This window comes from Mustela erminea, chromosome 7, assembly GCF_009829155.1.
Source record: "Mustela erminea isolate mMusErm1 chromosome 7, mMusErm1.Pri, whole genome shotgun sequence".
Lineage (NCBI taxonomy): Eukaryota > Metazoa > Chordata > Mammalia > Carnivora > Mustelidae > Mustela > Mustela erminea.
Genome location: NC_045620.1, coordinates 135,251,309 through 135,274,734, shown reverse-complemented (window position 1 = coordinate 135,274,734; position 23,426 = coordinate 135,251,309). Strand labels below are relative to the sequence as shown.

The following is a 23,426-nucleotide window of genomic DNA, read 5'->3' as shown; positions in this document are numbered from 1 at the left end:
GTTGAAGCTTGCAGGATTGGATAGAGCTTGAAGTCTTTTAATACTGATTTCTGAAGGTCCAAGGGTTCTGTGAGGTGTCGCTGACTACAGAGAATATCCAGTGAATTTCATATAAGAGATGAGCACAGAATGGCCACCGACCAGGAGAGTCTGGTCCACCCTGTTTACCCAACTTCTGCTTATCCCACCTTCCTTTTATCAAACCCAAACTGTTCTCGTTATAAGGATCCGTCCTCTTCTAACAGCCTGCGCTCGCTTACGCCTCCTCTGTGAGTTTAGTGGAAAGGGGTCCATAAATGAATGAAGGTCCCACAGGTCTGCCAAAATGTGAGCTCTCATGTGTGTTTCTCAACAAATCCCAAATCCAAGCTTTCGCATCCTATAAATGTGGCTGGTGGCCATGGTAGGGCCAATAAGAGGTTGAAATATATGGCATTTTGTTTGATCTTTTCGTTCAGCAGCTTAGGAGGTGGGTGAAATAAGCCCATTCATATTTGGAGATTTCTCCAAGATTTCTGAGAGACATTTTACCATTTGCACTTTTTGTTTTCCTAAAATTATCTTATTCTTTGATCTTTGCTTTTTTTGGACTAATTATGGTGGTTTTTGAAATTGCAATAAAATTCCCATTTTGACATCTCTCTGACAAAAACGTATAATGATCTTTTGTTGCCAGTGTGTTGGGGGACTTGGGGGACTTCCGTGAATTAGATGGGTTTTGTTAAAACTCAGGTGACAAATGGTTAGCATTTAGGATTATCAATCTGTTATCCGTTGCGACTTCAAAAAGTAAGGAAAATAATTTCTCTGTCATTTTTGTGCTGTGAGATTCTTTCCTTGGAAGTGAGTGTTTACACTCAGGAAGATACTTCTGAGATCCCCAGAAATTGAGCTGGGTGCCCGAGTCACCCAGCCAGCCATCTGTGTCATCGGTAGGAGTTGGGACAGAATGTCTCCGAGCATTAGCTGTAGAGCATTTTGATCTCAGGGAGCCCACTGCCATCGACCTCAAAGCCAGCATCACTTGTCCCCTGGCCGGGTGGGTGGGGGAGCCACCAAGTGTCCCTCACAAGAAGTGGCAGCTGCCTTCCAGGGGGCTGAGATTTAAGGGAATGCTGTGTTACGCCTTCCCGCGTAAAGTCTGCCTTCTGCCAGCTGTCTTTGCAAACTAGTGGGAACTCTCCTCTTGCTATATATATACTTTTAAAGATTTTATTTAGAGAGAGAGAGAGAGAACCAAGGCAGGGGGAGGGGCAGAGGGACAAGCCCAGCTGGGCACAGAGCCAGACCTGGAGCTCGATCCCAGGACTGTGCAATCATGACCCGAGCCGAAGGCAGACCCTTAACAGACTGAGCCAGCCAGGCGCCCCATGTTCGTGCTGCATTTTAATGAGAAGCGATGCCCTATGATTTTCCCTCCTTCCCATGCATCTCCCTGTGTCTCTGTCTTAAACAGGCTAACCGGCCTCCTGCGAAGCTCAACCTCTTAACCTGCCAAGTGAAGACCAACCCCGAAGAGAAAAAGTGTTTTGACCTTATTTCACGTAAGTGTGTTTCTCAGGTGCTAGGCCACAGAGAAATGATTTTCAGCTCTCTGCTCAGACATCAGTCCCATTTCAGAGAATTAATTTTCAAGGAGAAATGCCTTCATTTCAAGTGACAGACATGCTTCCTCTTTCTGCTCCTCACTGTTTGCTCGCCGGAACAACCCTCCCGTTGAGGAGCTGACACGGAGGGTGGCCCCGCTCTCCTCGTGGTCTCATAAACTAGGAGATGATACTGGATCTCCTCACTTCACGATCAAAAAGGACGATTCTGTTGTCAGGGCTTCCGTGGTTTGGGTGATGTTCGAAATGCTGGACAGCTAACATGCTTAGGTCCCAGCAAAAACCTGGAAACTTTCATTTTTGAAATTGTTTGTCTTCCTCACCACAGGATTTGTCTTTCTGCGTCTGTATGCTTCGCCCCGCCACCCCCCACCCCCACCCCGGGGCGTACACAAAAGAATTGCTACAGAACCATCTGTTGTGACGAGTGTCTACTTAGCATCTCTAAGAAGCAAGGAAAGGTCTAGTGTGTCATAATGGAAACAGGGTTAGCCTTTGCTTGTGGCACTTTCAGGTGGTAGGATTACAGTCTGGGGGAAGGAAGAGGGCGGATCCCCTTTCAAAAGGAGGTCTTAAGGGATTTAGGCACAAGAGTTGTGTTTATAGAGGAAAAGTCTAGACCACGCATTTTCGGAAGGTGAGCACGGTCTTAATTGCCTCAGTATCCAGAGTGCGACGTGGCTGCTTTTTAGGATGTCTGCTGGATTATATTACTGAGGGCCAGGAAGGTACTTCCTCTATGAATTAGTGCTCACAGCCAGCTTAGGAGGGAATTATTACCACCTCCACTTCTCTGGGTGAGGAGCCGGAGGCCCGTGGCCCTGCACCCTCGTACCCCGTTGTCCCTGTTGTAGTGTGCGCTGTGCTAAGTTGGAGGAGAGCCTTGAGCCGTATGATGTGCAGAAAGGTTTTGGGAATTGTTCCGTCCTTCAGATTCTAGATTAATTTGTAAGATAAAAATGGACCTTATCCTACTTCAACCCCGTGTCCCTCCTCGGTCTCATGAGGGCCACAGATGTGTTTACCCCTCTCTGCCCTCAGATCCTTCATCCAGACGAGAGAGTGGAAACGTGCAGGACTGACTGTAGTTTACAATGGGATCGAGGGGCACCTGTGTGGCTCTGTGGGTTGAGCGTCTGACTCTTGATCTCGGCTTAGATTATGATCCCACGGTCAGTGGGGAGTCTACTCGAGATTCTTTCTCTCTCTCTTCCTCTCCCTCTCTAACCCCCGTGCTCACTCGCTCTCTAAAATAAATAAATCTTTTTTAAAAAAATAATAAAATGAGGTCACTCCTGGGGTTACCTGCCTCCAGAGAGTAACTGAGTTGTGCGTGAAGGGAGAGAACTTGATGCCATAAGCTGATGTCGGCAAGTGACTGGGGACCACTTGGAGGCTTTTGGCCGATTCTTCTTCTGAAGCAGTGCCTCATGGTAAGCAGCGTGTCGCCCTTCAAGACCTCAGGGGCACTGAGTAGTTAACGGAGCATGCCCGAGCTGCACGCACACAGGGAGGCAGAGGCGAACACTTCCCTCCACTTGCCCTGGTCCGTCCAGTGGCCCTGAGGGCCCCCTCCCCTAGTCCGCCACCACCACGAGATATGTTTATTCCACTCTCGTAAACAGCCCCAGAGCACTCCCAGCCTACACGTTTTTAACTACTGCTCAGGCCCTGAGGAGGGTCAGTAGATGGTAAGTGTGCCTCACTCGCTACCAAGCGTGAATTATTGCATTCCTTGGACATGTGGGAAGGCGGGCCTGTGTAAATCTGGTTTCGTGTGAACGCTCCGTTGAGCCAGCATTTGCCAAGATCCCATCGGTATTTTGCTCTACTACCTAATGCATAATAAACATCTTTGGGCAAGGGCTTCCTACCTTTAACATACAGAAGGGCTTCCTGATTGGGTTTGAGGTGCTTTTGTAAATTTGCCAGAGTCTGTTGTCTTTCTTTGAAAAAAAGCTCTTGTTTCTTCTTCTTCCCACTGTCCTTCAGTGGGTAGAGTGAATCCCAATCCCACGAATTTTTCATCCTAGTTTTCAAAAGGTGTTACTCTCCTGGGAGTAGTTGTGGCGAAAATGCTTCGTCGCTGTGCTGCGTGGGTTTGGTTGTCACAGAGAAGCCTGAAAGCTGGCCAGGAGTCCTCCAGGGAGACACTGCCAAGTGGTGAAGACAATTTCTTGAGCGTCCGGAGAAGTTTGGGGCTCAGGGTCATGTCTGATGGTGCCTGACTCGGGAAATGAGGCTGCCACCCTCTCTGTTCCTCCCCTGCCTGCTGGCCAGGCTAGTAGGACACGTAACACGAAGATGTGTTTGAGCTCTTGAGACGTTTGGGTGGTTGGGGAAATAAAAGTCCAGTGGCACGTTGGGCAATGAGGAAGATATTTTAGCTGTGGTCTCTCGGGCCCCCAGAGTCCCCCTCCCCCAGGGACGCCATCCCGAAATGACCCGGAAGAGTAAGGGACTGACAGCTGGGTTCAGTTGGTTCCCTGCAGGGCCCTCCGTCACCGTGCTTTCCCCCAGAAGGCATTCCCCACTCGGAGCCAGCTCTGACTGGGCCTGGGCTCCTCAAGGAGGGTGCTTCTGGGGCAAGGCTGGCCCTTCAGGAGCTTGTCCAGCTCTGTTGCCCTCAGATTGACCCCCCTTGCTTTGCAAATTCAAGTCCTGTGCCAGTCTTCAGTTACGCAGTCACCCTTGGCAGGATGGAAGGTGCAGGAGAATTCGGAGGTGACCTAGGTCAGCGCCTTGAATAAGACGGACCCACTGGGAGCCGGTGTCTTTCCAGGTCCACGCACTGGGTCTGTGGCCGGTTGGAGCTCGAGCCTCAGGGAAAGAGGCAACCCTTCCTGGCCCCCAGCTACCATCTCCTCTTGCCTTTTCTTCTCTCAGAGTTGAAGCTGCTGGAAACTGTTCTTGAGTTCAGGAGCATCTCGAGAGTGTCTGTAGGAGGGAGTTCTCACTTGGGAGTTTTCACAGGCCATTCCCTTGCTCCTCACTGGTCAGAATATAGCATTGGTCAGAGGAAATGGGCTGCTTCCCTGGCCTCCTTGACTCTCCTCCTTGAGCTGTGCCCATCTGGCGGGGAGACAACTCAGTGAGAGGACACGGCCCCTGGCCCTACCCGCCACCAGCACAGCTTCCCAAGAACTCTTAGACCCACTCAGCATGGGGTGTGGCTCTGCCCCTCCGGGTCCCGCCTCTGGATGAGGCCGTTCCCATCAGGGCAGGAGGTGGGAGTGGAGGGACCTTGCCCCCTCTTTCCAGCATTGGCACTTCCACCTGCCTCAGCCTCTAACATCCGAATCCTGAAATTCAGTTCATTTTTCTGAACTCGAATCTGTTAAGTCCTGTCCCTCTCCCTTAGTGTCAGAAAAAGGGTGGAACTGGGTGGGAAGAAGCGAATGGGACCATCAGTCAAAACCCTGATCCTCTGCTGCCGGCTGCGTTCGTCTTTGCCGCTTACCCTCCGTGGGCCTCGGTGACCCTCCAGCCAGCTTGCCCGAGCCGCGCTCGGAGCCAGCCTGCTCCCAGGGCTGTGAAGACCACCGCTGGAAGACTGACCGAGCTCATTCAGAGGGGCCCGGAGGGTTCTGTGTGTCCCCAGGAACAGTTGCTGCTCTGCTCTCTGGAGAAGTTGGGTCTCCTCTCTTTTTTCATTCTGTTTGATTTTAAATTTAATTTTCCTTTTTGTCTTGGACTGACCTCCCAGCCCCCCGTGGCTTGTCTAGTAGCGCACAATTCGTGTTACCAGCCATGGTTACCTCTGTGGAAACCCGGAAATTAACATCGCAGATGCTGTTCACGAGGGGTCTCACTGGCCTTTCCACAGGGGCTCTGGGACTCCCTGAGGGTCCCGCCGTCTGTTTTCACCTCCTCTTTGTGTGTAGGGGCTGAAGCAGTGTCAGAGCCTGCTCTGGCCTTCCATAATCTTGGTACTTGTTTTGAAGAAGGTTGTTGGGTTTTTTGGTCAAATGTCCCTCAACGTGGGTTTCCCTTGATGCTTGCCCAGAGTTGGACTGAGTTTCTGCCTTTTTGGCAGGAATAGCACATCCCATGCCCCTTGTCTTTGCTCTGTGCACCGGGGTCAGCAGTCTGGCCTGGCCGTGTAGACATGGCTGTGTTTGCACACGGCTGTGTGTGAGCTGAAGATCTCGTGTCCCGTCTTTGCTGGGCCGTTCCTCCTGCTGCTGGGCCCTGTAACACAGCCTCCCTCAGCCTGCTGGAACTTTCTAAGAAGGCCAGAAAACTTCTCAGATACTCAGGAGGGAAGGCTTTTATTATTCAAAGGGCTGTAACAGTTACTTGCGAAGGGCCTGCTTTGTAGCAGGCTTTTGAAAAGCTGTTGATGGCTTCCATCCTTGAATAGCTGTAGTTTGGGGGAACTGAAGTGGAGGGTGGGGCAGGCTTGTGAATTGGGATGACAAAGCCATGATCCCCGAGAGCAAGGGCAAGCAAGGCATGGAAGGACTCGAGGGAGGGCTCACCGGGAGCTGTTGTTACTCCCGAGGTTAATTATAAACCGCTTCCTGTGGGAGTTGTGTGCGGATTACCGTGCGGCTCACAACTGACCAACTCCTCTTGCCGCGCAGATGACCGGACGTACCACTTCCAAGCAGAGGACGAGCAGGAGTGTCAAATGTAAGTTCCTTGGAGGTGGGCCTTGGGGCCGGGACCTCATAGTCCTTGGGGATTTAACACAGCATCTCTATTACTTTTCTAGATGGATGTCTGTGCTTCAGAACAGCAAAGAAGAAGCTTTAAACAATGCATTTAAGGGGGATGACAATACCGGGGAAAATAACATCGTCCAGGAACTGACAAAGGAGATCATCTCCGAAGTGCAGAGGATGACGGGCAATGACGTGTGTTGCGACTGTGGGGCCCCAGGTGACACCCGTCCCCCTCCCTCCCCCCAGCTCTGGGATAGTCACATGTCATTGTGATTCACAGGGCGCGCGGCTGCATGCTGGGCTGTGTGCAGACGGTGGAGGGGAGTGTGGGAAGACACCTGCTCCGGCGCCGCCAAGCAGGGCCGCGCAAAGATGGCCCGATGGCGCTGAAAAGATTTAAACCTTTTTGAGAAATGAAAACGGAAGCACAGAAGGCGGGTGAAACCAAGGTCATCCGCTCATTGTATTGGCTGCGCGGCCATGTCGGGGCGGCTTTTCCTGGGATTTACTCCCCTCTCCCTTTGTGCTACTTTGCGGAACTTGTGCAGCAGCTTTGAGCCTCTGTCTCGTCTGTGGCTCCGGGAGAGCCACTTTGTTTTTTGGGTCTGGGTTTTCCTGTATGGAAGACGACGGAACCAGTGTGGAGTGTCTTCGGGTCCTTTCCAGGTGCCACGTCCTGTGAAATGAGATGTTTCTTTCTGCATTGTGATGAAGCCTCTCCGGGGCTTCATTTTTTTAACTGACATAGAGCATCCTCATAGATTTTAATAGCTAGCTTTGTAAAAGCTTACAGAGTGGATTTCTTCTGATTAAGATGGAATGGTGCTGGGAGGTCAGGGGAGCTTTGGAATAGCTGTTTCTGGACAGTTACAAAATGAGAAAGATCATGGAACGGTCAGTTACCTTTTCATTCATCGCATTCTATGAAAGTTCTTACAAAAAAATGAACACAACAAAAATAGAGCGGGCAGTTGAGAATTGCGGGACGTTCTGTTGCCCCGAAAGCCATATATCTCGGGGTAGTTTGAGGAACTCCCTCAGGGTCAGAGACCCAGTAAAAATTATGTTTTGGCAAGAGATGAGGCCAAGAGTGGTAAGTAGTGAATCGTGCTTTTTCGTAAGAAAAGATGAGGACGGTGCTGCACTTGGACATTGAAAACGCTCCCATAAACAAGTCAAAGCTTTGTACATTTCTCTTTGCAAATGCTGAGACAAGACAGCTGACATGAAACTCCATATAAAGCAGTCGAAACGCACTCCTACCTGCCGAGAGGGTGTACAGCCGATAGAGTAGGAGGGAAAACACAGATGCCCAGGAGTATTTCCTAATGGATACAATGTTTTATAACTTGAACATTTACAAACAGTACTTGACAATAATCTGGTGACCCAGGCTATGCTGTTTCCCTGCTGTGAGTTTCCAAGGGCAGCAGGCCGTTTCAAAGAGAATGGTACTTTCGGGTTCTGATGATGTGCTCGAGTAGGTTTTATTTTGAATGCCCCATTTGCAATCTAGCTTTCATCTGTCGAGCACATCTTGAGGGTCTGCCGTGTAGCCAGCGCTTAGTAGGATGCCTCAGTGGGTACGTAGCTGCTCCAAGAAGCACAGTGACCAGAGGCCAGCATGGCCTTGGGCCTCAGGACAGGTGGGGCTGCGGTCTGGTCCCGCACACCCTCTAGCAAGGCTTTTCTTGTCGTACCCTCTGAAGACACCTGTCCTGGTCACCCGCTGGTGCTTTTGTACTTGCTAAATGAGTTCTGTCAGTATCTGTAATTTCTGAAGCTCTTGCGATCAGAACTCCTCCTGCTGCCCCCAGTATGCTGAGCACAGAGTATGGCATCAGCACGTAGTAGGTGTTCTCCATCATTACTGTTAGAATTTTGCGAAGAGACAAATTTTAAATCTGTTCCCCATCCAGCCCTAGACTGTGGTGTTTTTTTAAATTTCCCCTTTGCTAGTCTGACAGAGGTTGGCGATGGGCGTGGTCGGTGTTCAGGAGAGCCCTCAAAGGCCCGTGCCCCGTAGAGGGCGCTGTGTGCTGTGTGTTCTTCTACCTGACAGCTGTCCCCTGGAAGTTCTTAATGAATGGAAGGGTGGGCAAGGTGGGTGCAGAATGAGTAAAGAAAGGAAGGGATGGGCCGAAGAGGGAGAGCAGACATGTGCACATGTGAGCATTGTGTGTGAATCGGTGCTAGTGCAGAGTGAATGGTGACTGAGAGCTCCTGCTGGGTCAAGGATTGACTAGCTCATGCCCAAAACTCCACATGCAGTAACTCTACAGGAAAAATGTCGTGACCCTGGGCCGCTGCTTACTGCAAGTTCCAATTTTCCCTGTTCTCTTTGGCAGATCCTACATGGCTTTCCACCAATCTGGGCATCCTGACCTGCATTGAGTGTTCTGGAATCCACCGGGAGCTCGGGGTTCACTATTCCCGGATGCAGTCCCTCACGTTAGATGTCTTAGGAACATCTGAGCTGCTGGTAATTCTCAAATCCTTGATTTTGAAATGGAAATGAGTGAGCTGAAAGCTGAGTTTTTATTTTGGTTTCTTGAAATTCCACTGCACTTGATGGTAGCTGATTTTTGCCAGATGGGTTTGGGCAATTAGAACCTTCTCGGCTACTGGGAGCTGAGGGCACTTGTTGTTGTAAAACTTGGTTCTTAATTGAATCAAGTGAAGTGAAACGAAGGCTGAGACAGTTGTAAGATCGTGGACTGGGGTGGTGGCGGCGTCTCGCTCACCCCCTTCCCCGTTCCGGAACCGCACACAGGACAGGAGCCCAGAGACAGTCAGGGACGCGTTCCCTTGGAACCCCCCACAGATTCCTGCCAAGTCTGTGGTCATCACTCTGCTCAAGCCTCCAGTGCTCTTCCTCGGCCCCTTACTGTCGCCCTTTGCGGGAGATACTAGTCTCTGCTTTTCCTGCCTTCATTTCTAAGGAAGGCTTTCATTCTCGGTTCGGGGACGCACGTAAGCCGTGCAGTGCGACGTATGTCGGTCCTGGGAGGCTGAAGCACTTTCTGTCACGTAACGTCTAGAGTTTTGAGACTGGCTGTGCTAAGGAAAAGGCACATCACATGAGGTATTTGAGGCCACCTAAATGGAGCTTTTGTGAACTGTTTTCAGAGTCTGTAATTGCTGGTTGGAAGCAGTGTTGGAACTCTTGGTGTAGCTGGGCTTTGGACGGTGAACGTTAGGTGGTTACAGATCGTTGTTGATTGTAATGAAAAGAGCCGTAGTCTTGACAGGAAATCAATTACTGTGGTCAGTATACCTCTCAAGGGGCCATATGTTTTATTGATGACTACTCTGGAACCAGTGTGTCTGAACTTAGAATCCATTTTGAACTGTCTTGTCAAATCCTTGCAGTCTTTCCAGAGGATTCCTTGATGGTCTTGAAAGACAAAGTTGGGAGAAACGACTGTGAATTCTGGTCTCCCGGTTAGTGACGTCTCCTTGATGACGTTAGGAGGTTAGGACTAAGGTTAGGACCAAGGTTAGGACTAAGCTGGACTTGGCAAGACTCTAGCGGTGTATCCTAGATTCCATGGTGGGGTTATTGTTAAGGTCATGGTGCGCTCCACCTACATCTTACAGCCACGTGTGTCCAAGGGCTTGTATCCTGGGCAGCTGATGGTGGCATAGGTTTGAGATTCCCATGATATGTTTTCAGAGAAACACAAATTCTCTGGTCACCTCCAGCAGCGGCATTGCTGGTTTTCTCAAAACAGTGGAAATAAGAGTTGCTTATTTCGTATGAGGCCCTTCACAGAGCAATCGTTATATATTAGCTCATTTGCCCTTCATGACAGCCCAGTGACCTTGGTATTTATCCCCACTTTACAAGGGCAGGATTGAGGCTTAGAATGTTGCAATGTGCCCAAGGTTATATAGTTATTGAAGTGTAAGATCGGGGGCGGGACCCTTTCATCTGGTCCCAAAGCTCACACTTAACCTCTGAGCAGCCCGGAACATTAAATGGCCTTTGCAGAGGCGAGTCTTGGCACGTGGTATGCGTCGCTGCCATCCCTCCTGTCCCTGCCCCATCCCTGTGCCCAGCCAGTGTTGACCCGCCTCTCCACATGGTGTCAATCCTCCCACGTGGCCTTTTTGTCAAATCTGTGCCGTCATCAGTAACCAGCATGAGTTACCGGCTCTATGTGGGGGAGAAGGGCTCGGTGACGCACCCCTATGGGGAGTCCCCCTCATACGCCGTGGTCCTCAGTGACTTCAGAAACAGGGCAGTAAAATGATTCAGTGATGAGTTTTGACTGTACTTTGTTTTTAATATAATTTATGTCACGGTGAGTTTATATGATATAATTTTACTGATGGCTCTCGTGAGCCAGTGGGAGCCTGACCCCAGCACATCTATTATATCTGCTTAACTGTGTCCCAGAATCGAAGCTGAGACTCTTGCCCACTAAACAGGAAAAGGCCAAGAAAGGTGGAAGAGAAGACGTTCACATCTCCGTGAAACGATGAGGTGGCTTGATGCCGGGTTTGAATCCGGTTTCTCTCTCCCAGGGCCTCTGTCTACATGTGCTCACAGGAGTTTAACATTTGGGCAGCTGTCAGCCCTGCTGGGGAGCCGTCAGACAGAGCCTGCTTATGTAGTATCTGCATGAGTTTCCAGAACCTGACCTCTGCTGTAGTTCCAGACCCTCCCTCGTGGTTACATAAAAACAGAGGGGTCGAGGCACCTGGGTGGCTCAGTCAGTTAAGCACCTGCCTTGGGCTCGGGTCACGGTCCCAGGGTTCCAGGATCGAGCCCCGCATTGGGCTTCTTGCTCAGCAGGGAGTCTGCTTCTCCTTCTGCCTCTGTCTCTCCCCATGCTTGTGCTCGCTCTCTCTGTGTTAAAAAAAAAAAAAAAAGAAAAACAGAGGGAAAAGGGCCCTGAATCTTGTGAGGTTCTCTCCCACCGTCTGCTTGCCCCTCAGCTCTGTCCGTGTGGTCATGTGGCTGCTCACAGAAGTTGGGCTTCTCCCCAGCCCTTCCCACTGTGTGCCAGGATGGTGGGCCCGACATCCTGTCCCAAACCTTTACCGCTCGGCCGGTAAGTCAGGCGCTGCATGGACAGTGTGTGTCAGGGGTTAGGCTTCATTTATAAAACATGAGTTCAAGCCCTTCTAAAGATTTTATTTACGGGGGCACCTGGGTGGCTCAGTGGGTTAAAGCCTCTGCCTTCCGGCCCAGGTCATGATCCCAGGGTCCTGGGATTGAGCCCCACATCTGGCTCTCTGCTCAGCAGGGAGCCTCCTTCCCCCTCTCTCTCTGCCTACTTGTGATCTCTGTCTGTCAAATAAATAAAATCTTTAAAAAAAAATTTTATTTACGTATTTTTAAAAGCTTTATTTTAGAGAGAGAGAGGGTGCGTGCTTAAATGGGCAGAAGGGCAGAGGGAGAGGGAGAGAATCTCAAGCAGCTTCCAACACAGAGCCTAGGACCCTGACTGAGATCACGACCTCCCACATCATGAGTTGGACACTTAACCGACAGAGCCACCAGGCGCCTGTTTGAGTCCAAGCCTTTTAAAAGCACACAAGTTCTGTTCTGCGTAGATGGTCGGTTGCTTGCACAGAGGATGTCCTGAAGGCTTGACACATAGATGTCTCTGTGTGTGTATTTAGAATTACGTCTGGCACATTGTAAGAACCGCGAAGGATGAGCCCTCCTTATTCTCCAAGATGCCTTTAAATCCTGTTGGAAGAGCGATCCACGTGTCCTAGTGTGTGAATCCACAGGGAGATTAAGCTCTGCTGTCTGCTGCACGTATGAACCTTCAGGGGGCACAGAGCTATGACCCCGGCCCTTTGGTTGAATTGTTCGTCCTGGTGTCTGTCCTTGTGCAGCAAATGTTGATCAAACTGCTCCACATCCTTTTAAGAGGGTGACCTGGAAAGTAACTTTCCAGCGGCTTCACAGGAGCGTCCTGGGCAACATTGCTGTACAGGCTCAGTGAGTCTCTGTCCTCCAGGTGAATCAGCCCTAGAGCCCACGGCCCAGGGTGGCGGGCTGTGACGAGCCGGGACTTTCGTTCTCTGGCTGGCACGGTGCTCCGAGACAGACGGTCACCGCGTAGAACGTCGCTCCTGTCCTCCCATGTGGCCTCACCGTGTTCTTCATAATAAAGACCTTTCTGCTTAATTCTATAAATTATTTTCTGGTCTTAGGTTTGCACATGGTTCCCTTGGATGGAATGCTGTGGCAATTTCACCATTTCCTTTTTTATTATTTTGGGTTCGAAGCATGCTTGATTTCCGTATTAACTGAGTGGGTTTCAGCAGCGTCCGTGAAGGTGGCTGCTTAGCCGTCATCTTTCCTCCTCTCCACCTGCTTTTGGAATCACGGCTTACTCAGCACAGAGAAGCTGGGTCCGTGAGGGTACTCAGTAGTTCCGGGAGGCCATGTCATTGGAGCTGGTACTCGAGCATGCAGACTGCTTAGTATCCTTAGCAAATCTGCTTTCGAAATCCTCCTGGTAAACACAGATTTTAGGGGAAGGTGAATTTCCTCCCTAACATAGGTCATCATTTCAGGGTTGATTTTCTGTTCATATGTAGAACGGCGTCACTAGTGCTAAGGTCCTTGTATCATACGATCCATTTGACATCCTACATGAAGTTAAGAAAGGAAAATTTGATATTATGAAATTGAATTGGGGTCAGTAATTTTAAAATCTTTTCCGTCAAGTTGAAGGTCAGGGTCGGGAAGCTCGGGGGCACATATTGGTGACGGAGAAGCCTGTGTTCCCTGACTTCCTCCTGCCTCCCTTCTCAAGAGGCTGTTAAGAAGCTGTGCAGTGTGAAGTAGGGTCAGCCGGCAGCCGGCGTGAAGGAGCACGCGTGGAGGGGAGGCGCGTGGGGACCGACATTCATCTGGGACCGAATGAAGGCCACTCCAGGAAAGCAGAGGCCGCGAGACCTGTGGTACCAGCTCCCACGTACTGAGCATCTCGGGCTCAGGCCTGTCCTCGGTGCTTTGTGCACACTGCATCTAACCTAAGCAAGGACCTGGTCTTACAAGATAGGGCTGGAGAGGTGAGGCCAGGATTTATGCTCTGGACCCCGGACCCCAGAGCCTCTGTTCTTTTTTCTTTTTAAATTACATCTCTTGACCTTTTTTTAGCCACAAACTCTTGTTAGAAAGAAATCAAGGGGTGCCTGACTGGCTCAGTTGGAAGAGCTAACAACTCCTGATCTCGGGGTCTTGAGTTCGAATCCTGTATTGTTAGAGATTACTCAAAAGAAAAAAGTAAACTTGGGGGAAAAAAAAACCCAAAACTGAACACCAACACACACACGTGTGTGTGTGTGTGTGTGTATAATAGTTTATAATTACAGCAGTATTACTGAGAAGCATATTATATACTTTGTAAAATATGTCAAAAATAGGATATCTAAATCCTTGGGTAAAAACACAATTTTTTTTAATGAAAACATAATTTCCAACATTCCCCAGAGTATCTTTTTTGTGCTCCCTCTTTCGGACATCAAAATCGTGAGCTCACAGCATTTCTTAGCTCTGCCTGCGGGGTCCAGTGCCCGCACTTCCCAGGGCTTTCACCCACGGCGCAGGAACGGCCTGCCGTGCTCTCTGGCCTTCCACACTGCTGGGATGTGCGCCGCCCAGAAAACAACACCCCGTTTCCCTGCATGGATCTGGAAGCAGCTGAGAGATGAAAAATCTGCATTGTTACTGGGAGAAGCCAGATGAGTTGACGAGACCCACATGCGTGGTAACAGCTCTAGGCTCCGGCAGGAGGAGCCCCCGGCCCCCAGTGTGGCATCCTGTGAGCACAAGGGGGCTGAAGTCCTTGCCCTCATTTGCCCGCCCCTCCCCTTGCCGGGCAGGGCGGGGGCGGGGCGGAAGAAGAGGGAACCTGGAAACATGAAACCAGAGTCTCGCCCATCCTCACCCCAACTCCAAGCGCAATTTCTGGTAACACGTAAGGCCTCTTTCTGGCTCCGTGGACCCCGCACAGGTAGGGGCTGCAGATCTCTGGGAATGTGGGACCCCTGGTCCCCGGGAGAGGCACACAGGGTCCCTGCAAGGCCAGCGGGCTAAAGCGGCATCTGGACCGGGGAGCCGCCCTGCTGACGTGCGTCTGCCATCTCCGTGCTCGTCGTGCTCGGCCCGGGCCACTTTCCCGCCCTCGATGCGTGCATCTCTCTGCTGGCGTCCCTCTCGCTAGACTGAGCTCTCGCCATGCAGGGTCAAATCTCATGCTCGGCGCCCCGCACACCCGAGGACTCAGTGGGCGTTTGCGGATGGAGAGGTCTGATGTTTGCTTCGCCGAGTGACGTGGCACTCCAGACGCCCCAGACTCTTCTAGATCTGAGCTGGCGCCGTGTCTGCCTCGGACAGATCCCTTCAGCCTCAGGGTCCTCTGGGAGTGGAGGGTGTGCGTGGGGGGTGCTGCTTCCCACCAGCCTTCCTGCTTCCTTGGCTCCTGTCCACGTGGCCCGCAGGGACCCACATTTTCTTGACATGACCCTGCAGCCTCCATCTGCAGATGCTTTGCTTTTGCTGGGGGTCCTGAAGGCGTTCTCTGCAGCCTGAGATACTTGCTGGAACTTGGCAGAACCGTGAGGCGGCACATTTTTCTGCATTGGACGAGTGTGACGCACGGATGTGGTGGCTCCCTGGACCAGCTGTCCCCCGGTAAACCAGCCAAGTCCAAGCAGAAGGGAAGCAGCTTTCCAAGTCCCGGGGAGTTCTCCTCCTCACAGCCCCTCCCATCTGCTTACCGCGGACTCCGAGGCATGTGGGCCCCCCGCGCACAGAGGGGCGCCGTGGCTTTTCTCTCCTTTCCCTTCTGAAAGTGACAGTGCTCGGCGAGGGGATGGTGTCCATGTTAGATTGAAAGATGGGGTCGTGAGAGCATAGCTGGGTCTAAACAGCGGTCTGATCCTGAGGGTCAGTCCTGGATCTGTCACTGACAGTCCGGGAAATCCTTTGCAGGCGTTGACTCCGTGATATGTCAGTTCTGTCACCTGACATGGTTGCCCGTCAGCCTCGCTCTTGGGGAAATGGCAGTGAGGCCCTGGGGTTTTGTCACCTGACGATGGCTTGGGACCACCAGGCCAGGACTGGGGACCCAGGTGGGATCAGTTAGTGCTTGGTGCTCCAGGCCATCTAGAATGCTTTGTTCACTTACCAGGATGGTAAAATTAGGCAGGTTCATCACAAAGTTAAACCTGATGCATGTCCCCAGTCCTTCGGTGTCCCTCGTAATCCCATCTCGCTGTGTCGTGTTACCTGCCACCGGAAAGTTCCGCCTCCTCTGACTCCGATCCCTTCGGCCGCTCCTTCAGTCCGCTCCCTATGGAGAGAAAAGGGGCTGCTCTAGCAGGAATCTCCCAGAACCTCGCTGGTTACTCTGTGTCCACGTCCCTCCTCAAGAGCCGAAGCAGAGGCCCCTGCTCCCTTTCGTGCCGTTGTCAACACAGAAGTTAAAATCGCTCTGCTCTCGAAAGCCCGGTGCTCCGGGCTCCCCCTCAGTTTTGTTTCATTAAACACGGAAGCAGCTCGTCTCTGTCAGGTGCTGCTGGGCTGGGTGCCGGGATACGACGATTAAACCCCGGCCTTTCAGGACCCTGGTCACTCAGTGTCCGCGCATCCAGTCAGGAGATGCCAGCCGCCGTTCTTGTCGCTGGTCTGAGACAGGCCGTGACATTTGTCTTCCCATCTGCTGCGTCGAGCACAGTGCTGAGTGTTCAATGAGGGCTAACTGAAATGTGTTCATTTAATTTCTGACAAATCAAAAGGTTGATTGTTGAGTGAGCACCTCATATTTGGAACAAATGCATTTTTAGTGCTTCCGTTTACAGAATGTTTTCACCTAAATTGTTCCAATTTATTATTACAACCCAGCAAGGTAGGTGTCATTCCATTTTCCTGATGAAAAATTGAAACTTGGAACTGACTTGTGTGTGGTCACAAAACCAGAAAATCGAACTGTTATTTAAGCCCGAGTCTTGGCTTCCTGGCCCCACACGCTCTCCACTGTGTCAGAGCCCTTCCTTGCTGGCCTAAATGGGTCTTACTAGATCCATTTCACTTGGTTAATGAGGTTTTTGTGGGGTGGATAAGGATGGAAACTCAGATTGGACCAAGTTACTGCCGCTTCCTGCCCATCTAGGTGCTCTTTCCAGGGGATATTTTACGAGAACATTCCTCTGTAACAGAAGCGTCTTACTTCTTATTGCTGGTTTTATGAGTACCTTTGGGGTGTGAGTTTTGTCCGTCTTTATTAACGGCAAACCACTTTATTGCTGTATTTCTTAGTAGCCATTAAATCAGTCATCAGATGCGTGCGTAGTGTGTAGCGGGTGAATGGATTAATACTTGAGTACCCTGAAATAGACTTCTGTTTTTGCAGCTTGCCAAGAATATTGGGAATGCAGGCTTTAACGAGATTATGGAGTGTTGCCTTCCAGCTGAGGACTCCGTCAAACCCAACCCGGGCAGCGACATGTAAGTATGAAACTGGCTGTTCTCATTTTCTGAGCAAAGACGGGCTTGTACTTGAGCCCGAGAGACAGGAGACTAACAAGCCTGGGGTATCCCAGTGGTTGCTTCTTTAAGGAATAAATCAGCCTGCGTGTTTTTTTGTAAGTCACCTTCTTGGGTGTCCAAATAAAATTTGGGTGTGACTGGTTTTTTGAGGAAGAAGCCGCAGGCAGGCAGCTTTGGCCGATGCTGTATGTCTGAGGATGAACAGCAAGCCGCTCACCCCCTTGCCTTCTGCCTCGGAAGTTCTCTCTCCTCTCCGCATAAATTCTCAGCCACTGGGAGGCTTGTTGTCATAGAGACATGACTACACATCACTTTCTTTCTCAAGGTCCTTGCAAATGTGGAGTGTTTTCTTCAACAGGAGTGTTTTTGGTTTTGTTTTACTGTTGACACAAAGCCCAGCCGAGAAGCTTTGATGCCTCACCCTGCATCCCGTGGCCCCGATGAGGCAGAGCTGATAGCAGGAGATTTTCCTGCCAGTCTTAGCAAACAGCATAATCACCCAGATCACACTGGTCTTTAAGAGTGAGAAGTGGAGGGGCGCCTGGGTGGCTCAGTGGGTTGAGCCTCTGCCTTTGGCTCAGGTCATGATCTCAGGGTCCTGGGATCGAGCCCCGCGTTGGGCTCTCTGCTCAGTGGAGAGTCAGCTTCCCCTTCTCTTTCTCTGCCTGCCTCTCTGCCTACTTGTGATCGCTGTCTGTCAAATAAATAAATAAAATCTTTAAAAAAAAAAAGAGTGAGAAGTGGAGGGAGGAGCAGCAGGTCAGGGCAGCGGCTGTCCTGTCGGCTCTGGGCGCCGGGGGCGAGGTTACGGGTCTGTTGCGATGCAGAGTGGGGGCAGACGGAAGGGAGGGAGGTGTCCCCAGGGCAGTAAAGTGCCTTCCAGTGGTGAGCCTGGATCCAGGTGTTCTAGCAGGAGAGGAGGACATAAGAAAAATGTTATAAGGAAGAGTAGGAAAATTCATTTACAGAGACAGCATCGCCTTTGGAAGATGCTTGAGAGGGCATGGATGGCACAGGTGCTCCTAAGGGACGTGAGCGAGGACAGTGACCTGTGCTTGAAGAGAGCTGCCGCACCGGGAGGACGCGCGCAGGCCCATTCCAAAAGCTGAGAACTTGGGTGTTTGTAACCCGTTCGTTGCGACGAGCCCTTGGGAAGCTGAGGTTGTAGGATCTGACTTCTTTCGCACTGAGGTGAGGTAACTTAGTGCAGTTAGACAGCCTCGACCTCTAAGGGCGCGAACCCCGCCCCGACTGTCCGCTATCCGGTATCTGAGCCCAGCACTCAGTGGGTGTGGGGTTAGAGTTGGTTCACACTGTCCTATAGCTGCTGTTTGTGCTGTAGCATTTCTGTGAGGTTGGATTGCAGGCACGAGGTCGCTGTCCTCTCTGGATGAAGAGCTGAGCTGGAAATCTGTTTTCTCACCCAGACCTGGAGACGTAGCCGCTCCCCTATGGCGGGACCTGGGCAGGATTGCGGGCTTCTGGGAGCCTCTCCTCTAACCCGAGCAGGAGACCGCACCCCCTGCTCCCGGAGCCATCGGGATGCTCATCGGTGCGGGTGAGGCCACACCAGCCCTTTGGTGCTGTTGGCAGCCTGTTTGCTGGCCGTGGGTGGGCGGTGGAGGCACTGTGAGTGCCGCACGCTGATCCCGCAGACCCCAGAAACTGAGGGTCTTCACAGTTCGGGTTTCCCCAGAGTTACCCGGAGCCGAGCCAGCTCTTCCAGGCATAGCTCGAAGACCGAGCTTAGTAAAGGACACTCCAGGGTCCGGGACGGCACGTTTAGTCTGGCCGATACCAGCCTCCTGGACTGCTGTAATAGTGATCGGCTGTGAACAAAGTGTATGATAAGTAAAATAGTTTCCTCCAAGTACCTGGGGTGCCAAGCGGGCAGTTTGGGGCTAGATGATTCTAAAAAGTGAACACTATCTGCTTCAAATCCTTCCATATAAGCGTTCTGCTGCATTGAGACACCCCCCCCCCAACCGTGACACTAATGAAAGGGAAGTGTAGCCCTCCCCCTCTTTCTTCCCTCCAAAATGAGGGCGGATGGCCGGTGTGATGGCAGAATGCCTCCTGCTTTCCTACCTGCTCAGGTGGAATTGAGTGCTGGGCTCTCTGCTCGGCATTTGGCTCGTCCGGGGCGCCTGGGTGGTTCAGTGGGTTAAGCCTCTGCCTTTAGCTCACATCATGATCTCAGGGTCCTAGGATCGAGCCCTGCATCAGGCTCTCTGCTCAGCGGGGAGCCTGCTTCCCCCCTACCCTCCGCCTGCCTCTCTGCCTACTTATGATCTGTGTCTGTCAAATAAATAAAATCCTAAAAGAAATTAAAAAATAAAACCTTTCATCCCACTTCTTACCATACGGAGGAATTGGTACCTAGTTCTCTGAGAAATTGCATCTTCCAGGCTTTTGTATTTCCCGCCCCAGCGTGTTGCTTGTGGGGGTTCAGTGCACACTTAATGAATGGCCGAGTCAAAGCTGAAGTCCCAGCTCTGTGGCTACTTAAACAGGCTGGCATTTACTTGCACGTGAGAAGGCGTGTGCCGCTGCTGGCTTTATCTCAGGAGAACACGCCATCTGCAGATAAATCTGTTAAAAGGGAAGCTAGAGACCCTCTAGTGGCCTGTGAATCCCCAGATTTTGGATTGGGGGGTATGCCAAGAGAGAAAGGGGTGGAAAGGGGGAAGCAGGCGGGTTAATGTCTGCTTACAGAGGCCGCGCTGCTCCTCCTGTGTGACTCGGGACCCTGACACGGGCCCGTCCTTCAGAAGGGTGAGAAACCTCTCCTGAACGTGGGCCAAAAGTGTTGTTATTCTGAGTTCACTGCTTTTCTCCAAAAGTCGAAGCCTTTCCAAAAAGCAAGAGGCTGGGAGGGATCAGCGCTGTCGGAGGGAACTTCCCTCACAAAGCCGTGGAGTGCGGTGGTGCATAAAGCAGGTCTGTGCCCGGGCTTGGGGAAGAATGACCTTCAGGGGACACAGAGCTCTGGACGGATGAATAACGCATTAAAAAAATAAGTAAAGGGGCCAGTATCTCTCTAGCTCCTTCCCAGAGAGGTGGGAGAGGTCACCGTGGTGATGGTCCCACAAAGATTATTGAAACTCCCTAAACCTTGACGGCCATCTAGACCAACCGCTCATCATGAGACCAGTAGAGTTTGATTCACTATCAGATATGGCCTGTCATCAGGCTCAGGAGGTCACTGAGCCGTTCCCTGCATGCCACACTGTGCTAGGAGGCCCCCTCGGCAACTTGCCTGCTGCGTGAGGAAACAGAATCTCATGTCCCTCCGTAGACTTCAGTTGACTTCTCTGTAAGGTGGAGACAGAGTTCATAGCCCTGGTTCGAGGACCGACAGGACTACATGTGTCAGCTCAACCTGTAAGCACATAGCGGTGCACGTCTGGGAGGTGACACACATAAGTTAGCACAGTACTCACAGTCTGCGTTTCACAAGCACCTTAGGTCAGGTCGTCCGCAGTGGGGAGTGACGCCCCAGCTACCCTCTCAGACCCTGAAGGGGACCTGCTCGCTCCTGGCCCTGGGCCATTGCAGCCTAGGCCCTGGGTGCTCACCTGAGGGGCTTGGTGACCGGTTGGGACAGCAGAGGCAGTTGGCACAGCCCTGGTGGCAGGATGGTGGCAGGTTGGGAGCTGAGAAGAGCTGCCCCAGTTCCACTTGGCACTACAAGCCTGCTCATTCCACGCTGGTGTTTCTAGAATGCTGTGCTCCATGCCTAAATGTGCTCTCTCACGTGACCTGCAGCAGCCCTGTGAGCATGTGTTGTCACGGAAAGGGCTTTGCACCTTTGTGACCTTGATGGAGGCGACAGAGCCCATCTGAGCAGCCATCCAGCCGAGAGCCTGGGCTGTGCCGTCTCTTAGAGCCAACGCGGAAGGCCCTGGCTTTCCCTTCAGCACCCCCGCCCAACTTTCTGAAACTTCAGGGCACTTCACTTTCCAGAAAAAGTAGTTCCTAGAAAGGAGCCCAGGACCTTGATCCTGTCATGCCATTTTCCCTGTGTCTCTGCATCTGTTGGCTAAAGTTAGGTTTTTGTAGTGTTGGTGGAATTTAGTTTTCACTGACATGATTTTTTCTTTTTCTTTTTTTATTATTTTTTTAAAATTATTTTTATTAACGTGTAATGTATTATTTGCCCCAGGGGTACAGGTCTGTGAATCATCAGTCTTACACAGTTCACAGCACTCAACATAGCACCAACATCCATCACCCAGCCACCCTGTCCTGACATGCTTTTTGTTAACAGATTTATTGAAATACAGTTCATATGCGTTCAGTTCAGCTGTTTAAATGTCAGTTCAGTACTGTTCAGCGTGTTCACAGAGTGTGCCTGCATCACGGCGATTTTATTTAAAGATTTTGTTTACTTGAGAGAGAGAGAGCACGAGTAGGGCGTGGGGCAGGGGGAGAAGCGCCCACTGAGCAGGGAGCCCGACGCAGGACTGGATCCCAGGACCCTGAGATCATGACCTGAGCTGAAGGCAGACGCTTCACTGACAGAGCCACCCAGGCATCCCATCACCACGATTTTAGAACATTTTCGTCTACCTGAAACCAAACCCCTGCACCTGTTAACCAGCAACAGCCCCCCCTCGCCCCCCACCCCAGGCCCTGCTAAGCCACCTTCTGTCTCCAGAGACTTGCCTCTTGCCTGCATCCTGTGGACACAGCATCATACAGTGTGTGGCCTTGTGGGGCTCCTCTGACTCCGAGTAGTGTTTTCAGGGCTCAGCCTCGTCGCGGCCCGCCGGGACTCTGTCCCCTGCACAGCTGTGTGGAGAGACTGCATTTTGTCTGTCCGTTCATCAGCTGGTACGTTTCCGGGTTGCTTCCTGACCTTCTCGCCCAGTGGCCACAAGGAAGTTAGCATCATTCACAAATCCTCTCCACGCCTTTTATTGTTCTGCTGTTACTCCTTAAGGTCCTTGTAGTAAAATGCAGAGACCTGACCAGGAGCTGCTGTCTTCCTTGCTGCCTGTCTTTGAAGTTCATCCGCAAGTCCAGGGTCCTAAGGACCTACCACTTGCCCCGCAAGTGTCAGTGCACGTGCTTGTCACAGTTCCACGAGGGGGCATGCTACACACTTGCACAAATAAGACTTGACGCCTCCAGGGGTAGGATGCTTGTCCCGTCGGTGTGGTGGGGGCGGGATTGGAACCTGTGCTGCTCTTGACTTCCCAGAGTTGCTGCCATTGCATGCTCTGTGGGGAGGTAGAGTCTGTGAACGCCGTGCCACAGGAAGGCCAGAAAATAGACCGCAGAGACTGGCAGTTTGTTCTGGTTCACGAGACCAGTGGTGCGCGCCTTTCCTGCCAGGCACAGTGCCCGTGACCAAGGAGATCGTGTCTTCCCCTTGTGGAGGACCTCCTGGTCTGCCCATCTGGGCCAGCTCCCATAGGCCCCTGAATAAGCCCCAGGCACCCTGCACCAGGCCTCGAGGCCTCTTAGGTCGGAAACTGGAAGATGGCAGCGCTTCTTAAAAGGGCTCGGGGCGCGGGGGGGGGTCAGGGGGTGAAGCCTTTGCCTTTGGCTCAGGTCATGATCCCAGAGTCCTGGGATCGAGCCCCACATCGGGCTGTCTGCTCGGCGGGGGGCCTGCTTCCCCCCCTCTATCTGCCTGCCTCTCTGCCAACTTGTGATCTCTCTCTCTCTCTGTCAAATAAATAGATAAAATATTTTAAAAAAGGGGGGCCGCTTCAGGTGTCACTGGACATAGGCGCCGCCACAGTCACACGGCGGCCCCCTTCCTACCCGCCAGGGGCAGGATTTTTAAAAATTGCTCCTGATGATTGAAGGTTGGATGTTTGAATAGAGGCCCTTAATCATTTACAAGGCAATTATGCTTGATTTCAGGAATGCCAGAAAGGACTACATTACTGCCAAGTACATCGAGAGGAGATACGCAAGGAAAAGGCACGCAGATAACGCAGCAAAGCTTCACAGCCTTTGTGAGGCCGTCAAAACAAGAGATATTTTTGGATTACTCCAGGCGTATGCTGACGGTGTGGATCTTACAGAAAAAATCCCGCTGGCCAACGGACATGTAAGAGTGCGGCCTGCTCCTTCTCAGGAAAGAGGAGAAAGCGGGGGGAGTGGCAAGGCCGTGTAATCAGAAATGCTGACAGTGGGACAGTTCTCTGAAGAAAGAGAGCATCGAGTTGTAGGGAAGAAATGGGTGGTGTATTCTTTTTTTATTACTTTTTTTTTTTTTTAAACATATAATGTGTTTCTAGCCCCAGGGGTACAGGTCTGTGAATCCTCAGGCTTACACACTTCCCAGTGGGCAGTTTATTCTTAAACCAAAAATAGAATGCCAGCCCCGGAAAGAAAGGCCAGTCCTGGGTGGGGAGGGAGCGTCTTCTCAGGGACCTGAGTGACCCGCACGAGGTTCTGTCTCCGGTGAGCGGAGATCCAAACTCTCAGTAGCAGCTGCCGGGCCTCCCTGGGAGTGAGAGCCCCGCAGCCTGCGCCCTCCTCCCTGAGGGAGGAGCGGAAGAGGGACACCCTCCAGTTGACTGGGAGAACCTTGTTGAGCAGGGAGGTCTCAAGGTGGGGTGGGGTCTTACTGTCAGGATCAAGTCCACAGGAAACCGGTTACCAGTG

General features: G+C 51.7%; 1 protein-coding gene across 9 annotated transcripts in view; it reads left to right on the top strand.

Moving 5' to 3' along the window:
• ASAP2 (ArfGAP with SH3 domain, ankyrin repeat and PH domain 2) overlaps positions 1-23,426 on the top strand; it is a 166,966-nt gene that overhangs the window by 122,293 nt on the left and 21,247 nt on the right. For all 9 annotated transcript variants that reach the window (XM_032353369.1, XM_032353370.1, XM_032353371.1 and 6 more), the window contains 6 exons: positions 1,457-1,544; positions 6,194-6,242; positions 6,325-6,491; positions 8,623-8,756; positions 16,663-16,757; positions 22,677-22,866. In XM_032353369.1, the coding sequence (XP_032209260.1) occupies positions 1,457-1,544; positions 6,194-6,242; positions 6,325-6,491; positions 8,623-8,756; positions 16,663-16,757; positions 22,677-22,866 (723 nt within the window). The remainder of the gene's footprint in view (positions 1-1,456; positions 1,545-6,193; positions 6,243-6,324; positions 6,492-8,622; positions 8,757-16,662; positions 16,758-22,676; positions 22,867-23,426) is intronic.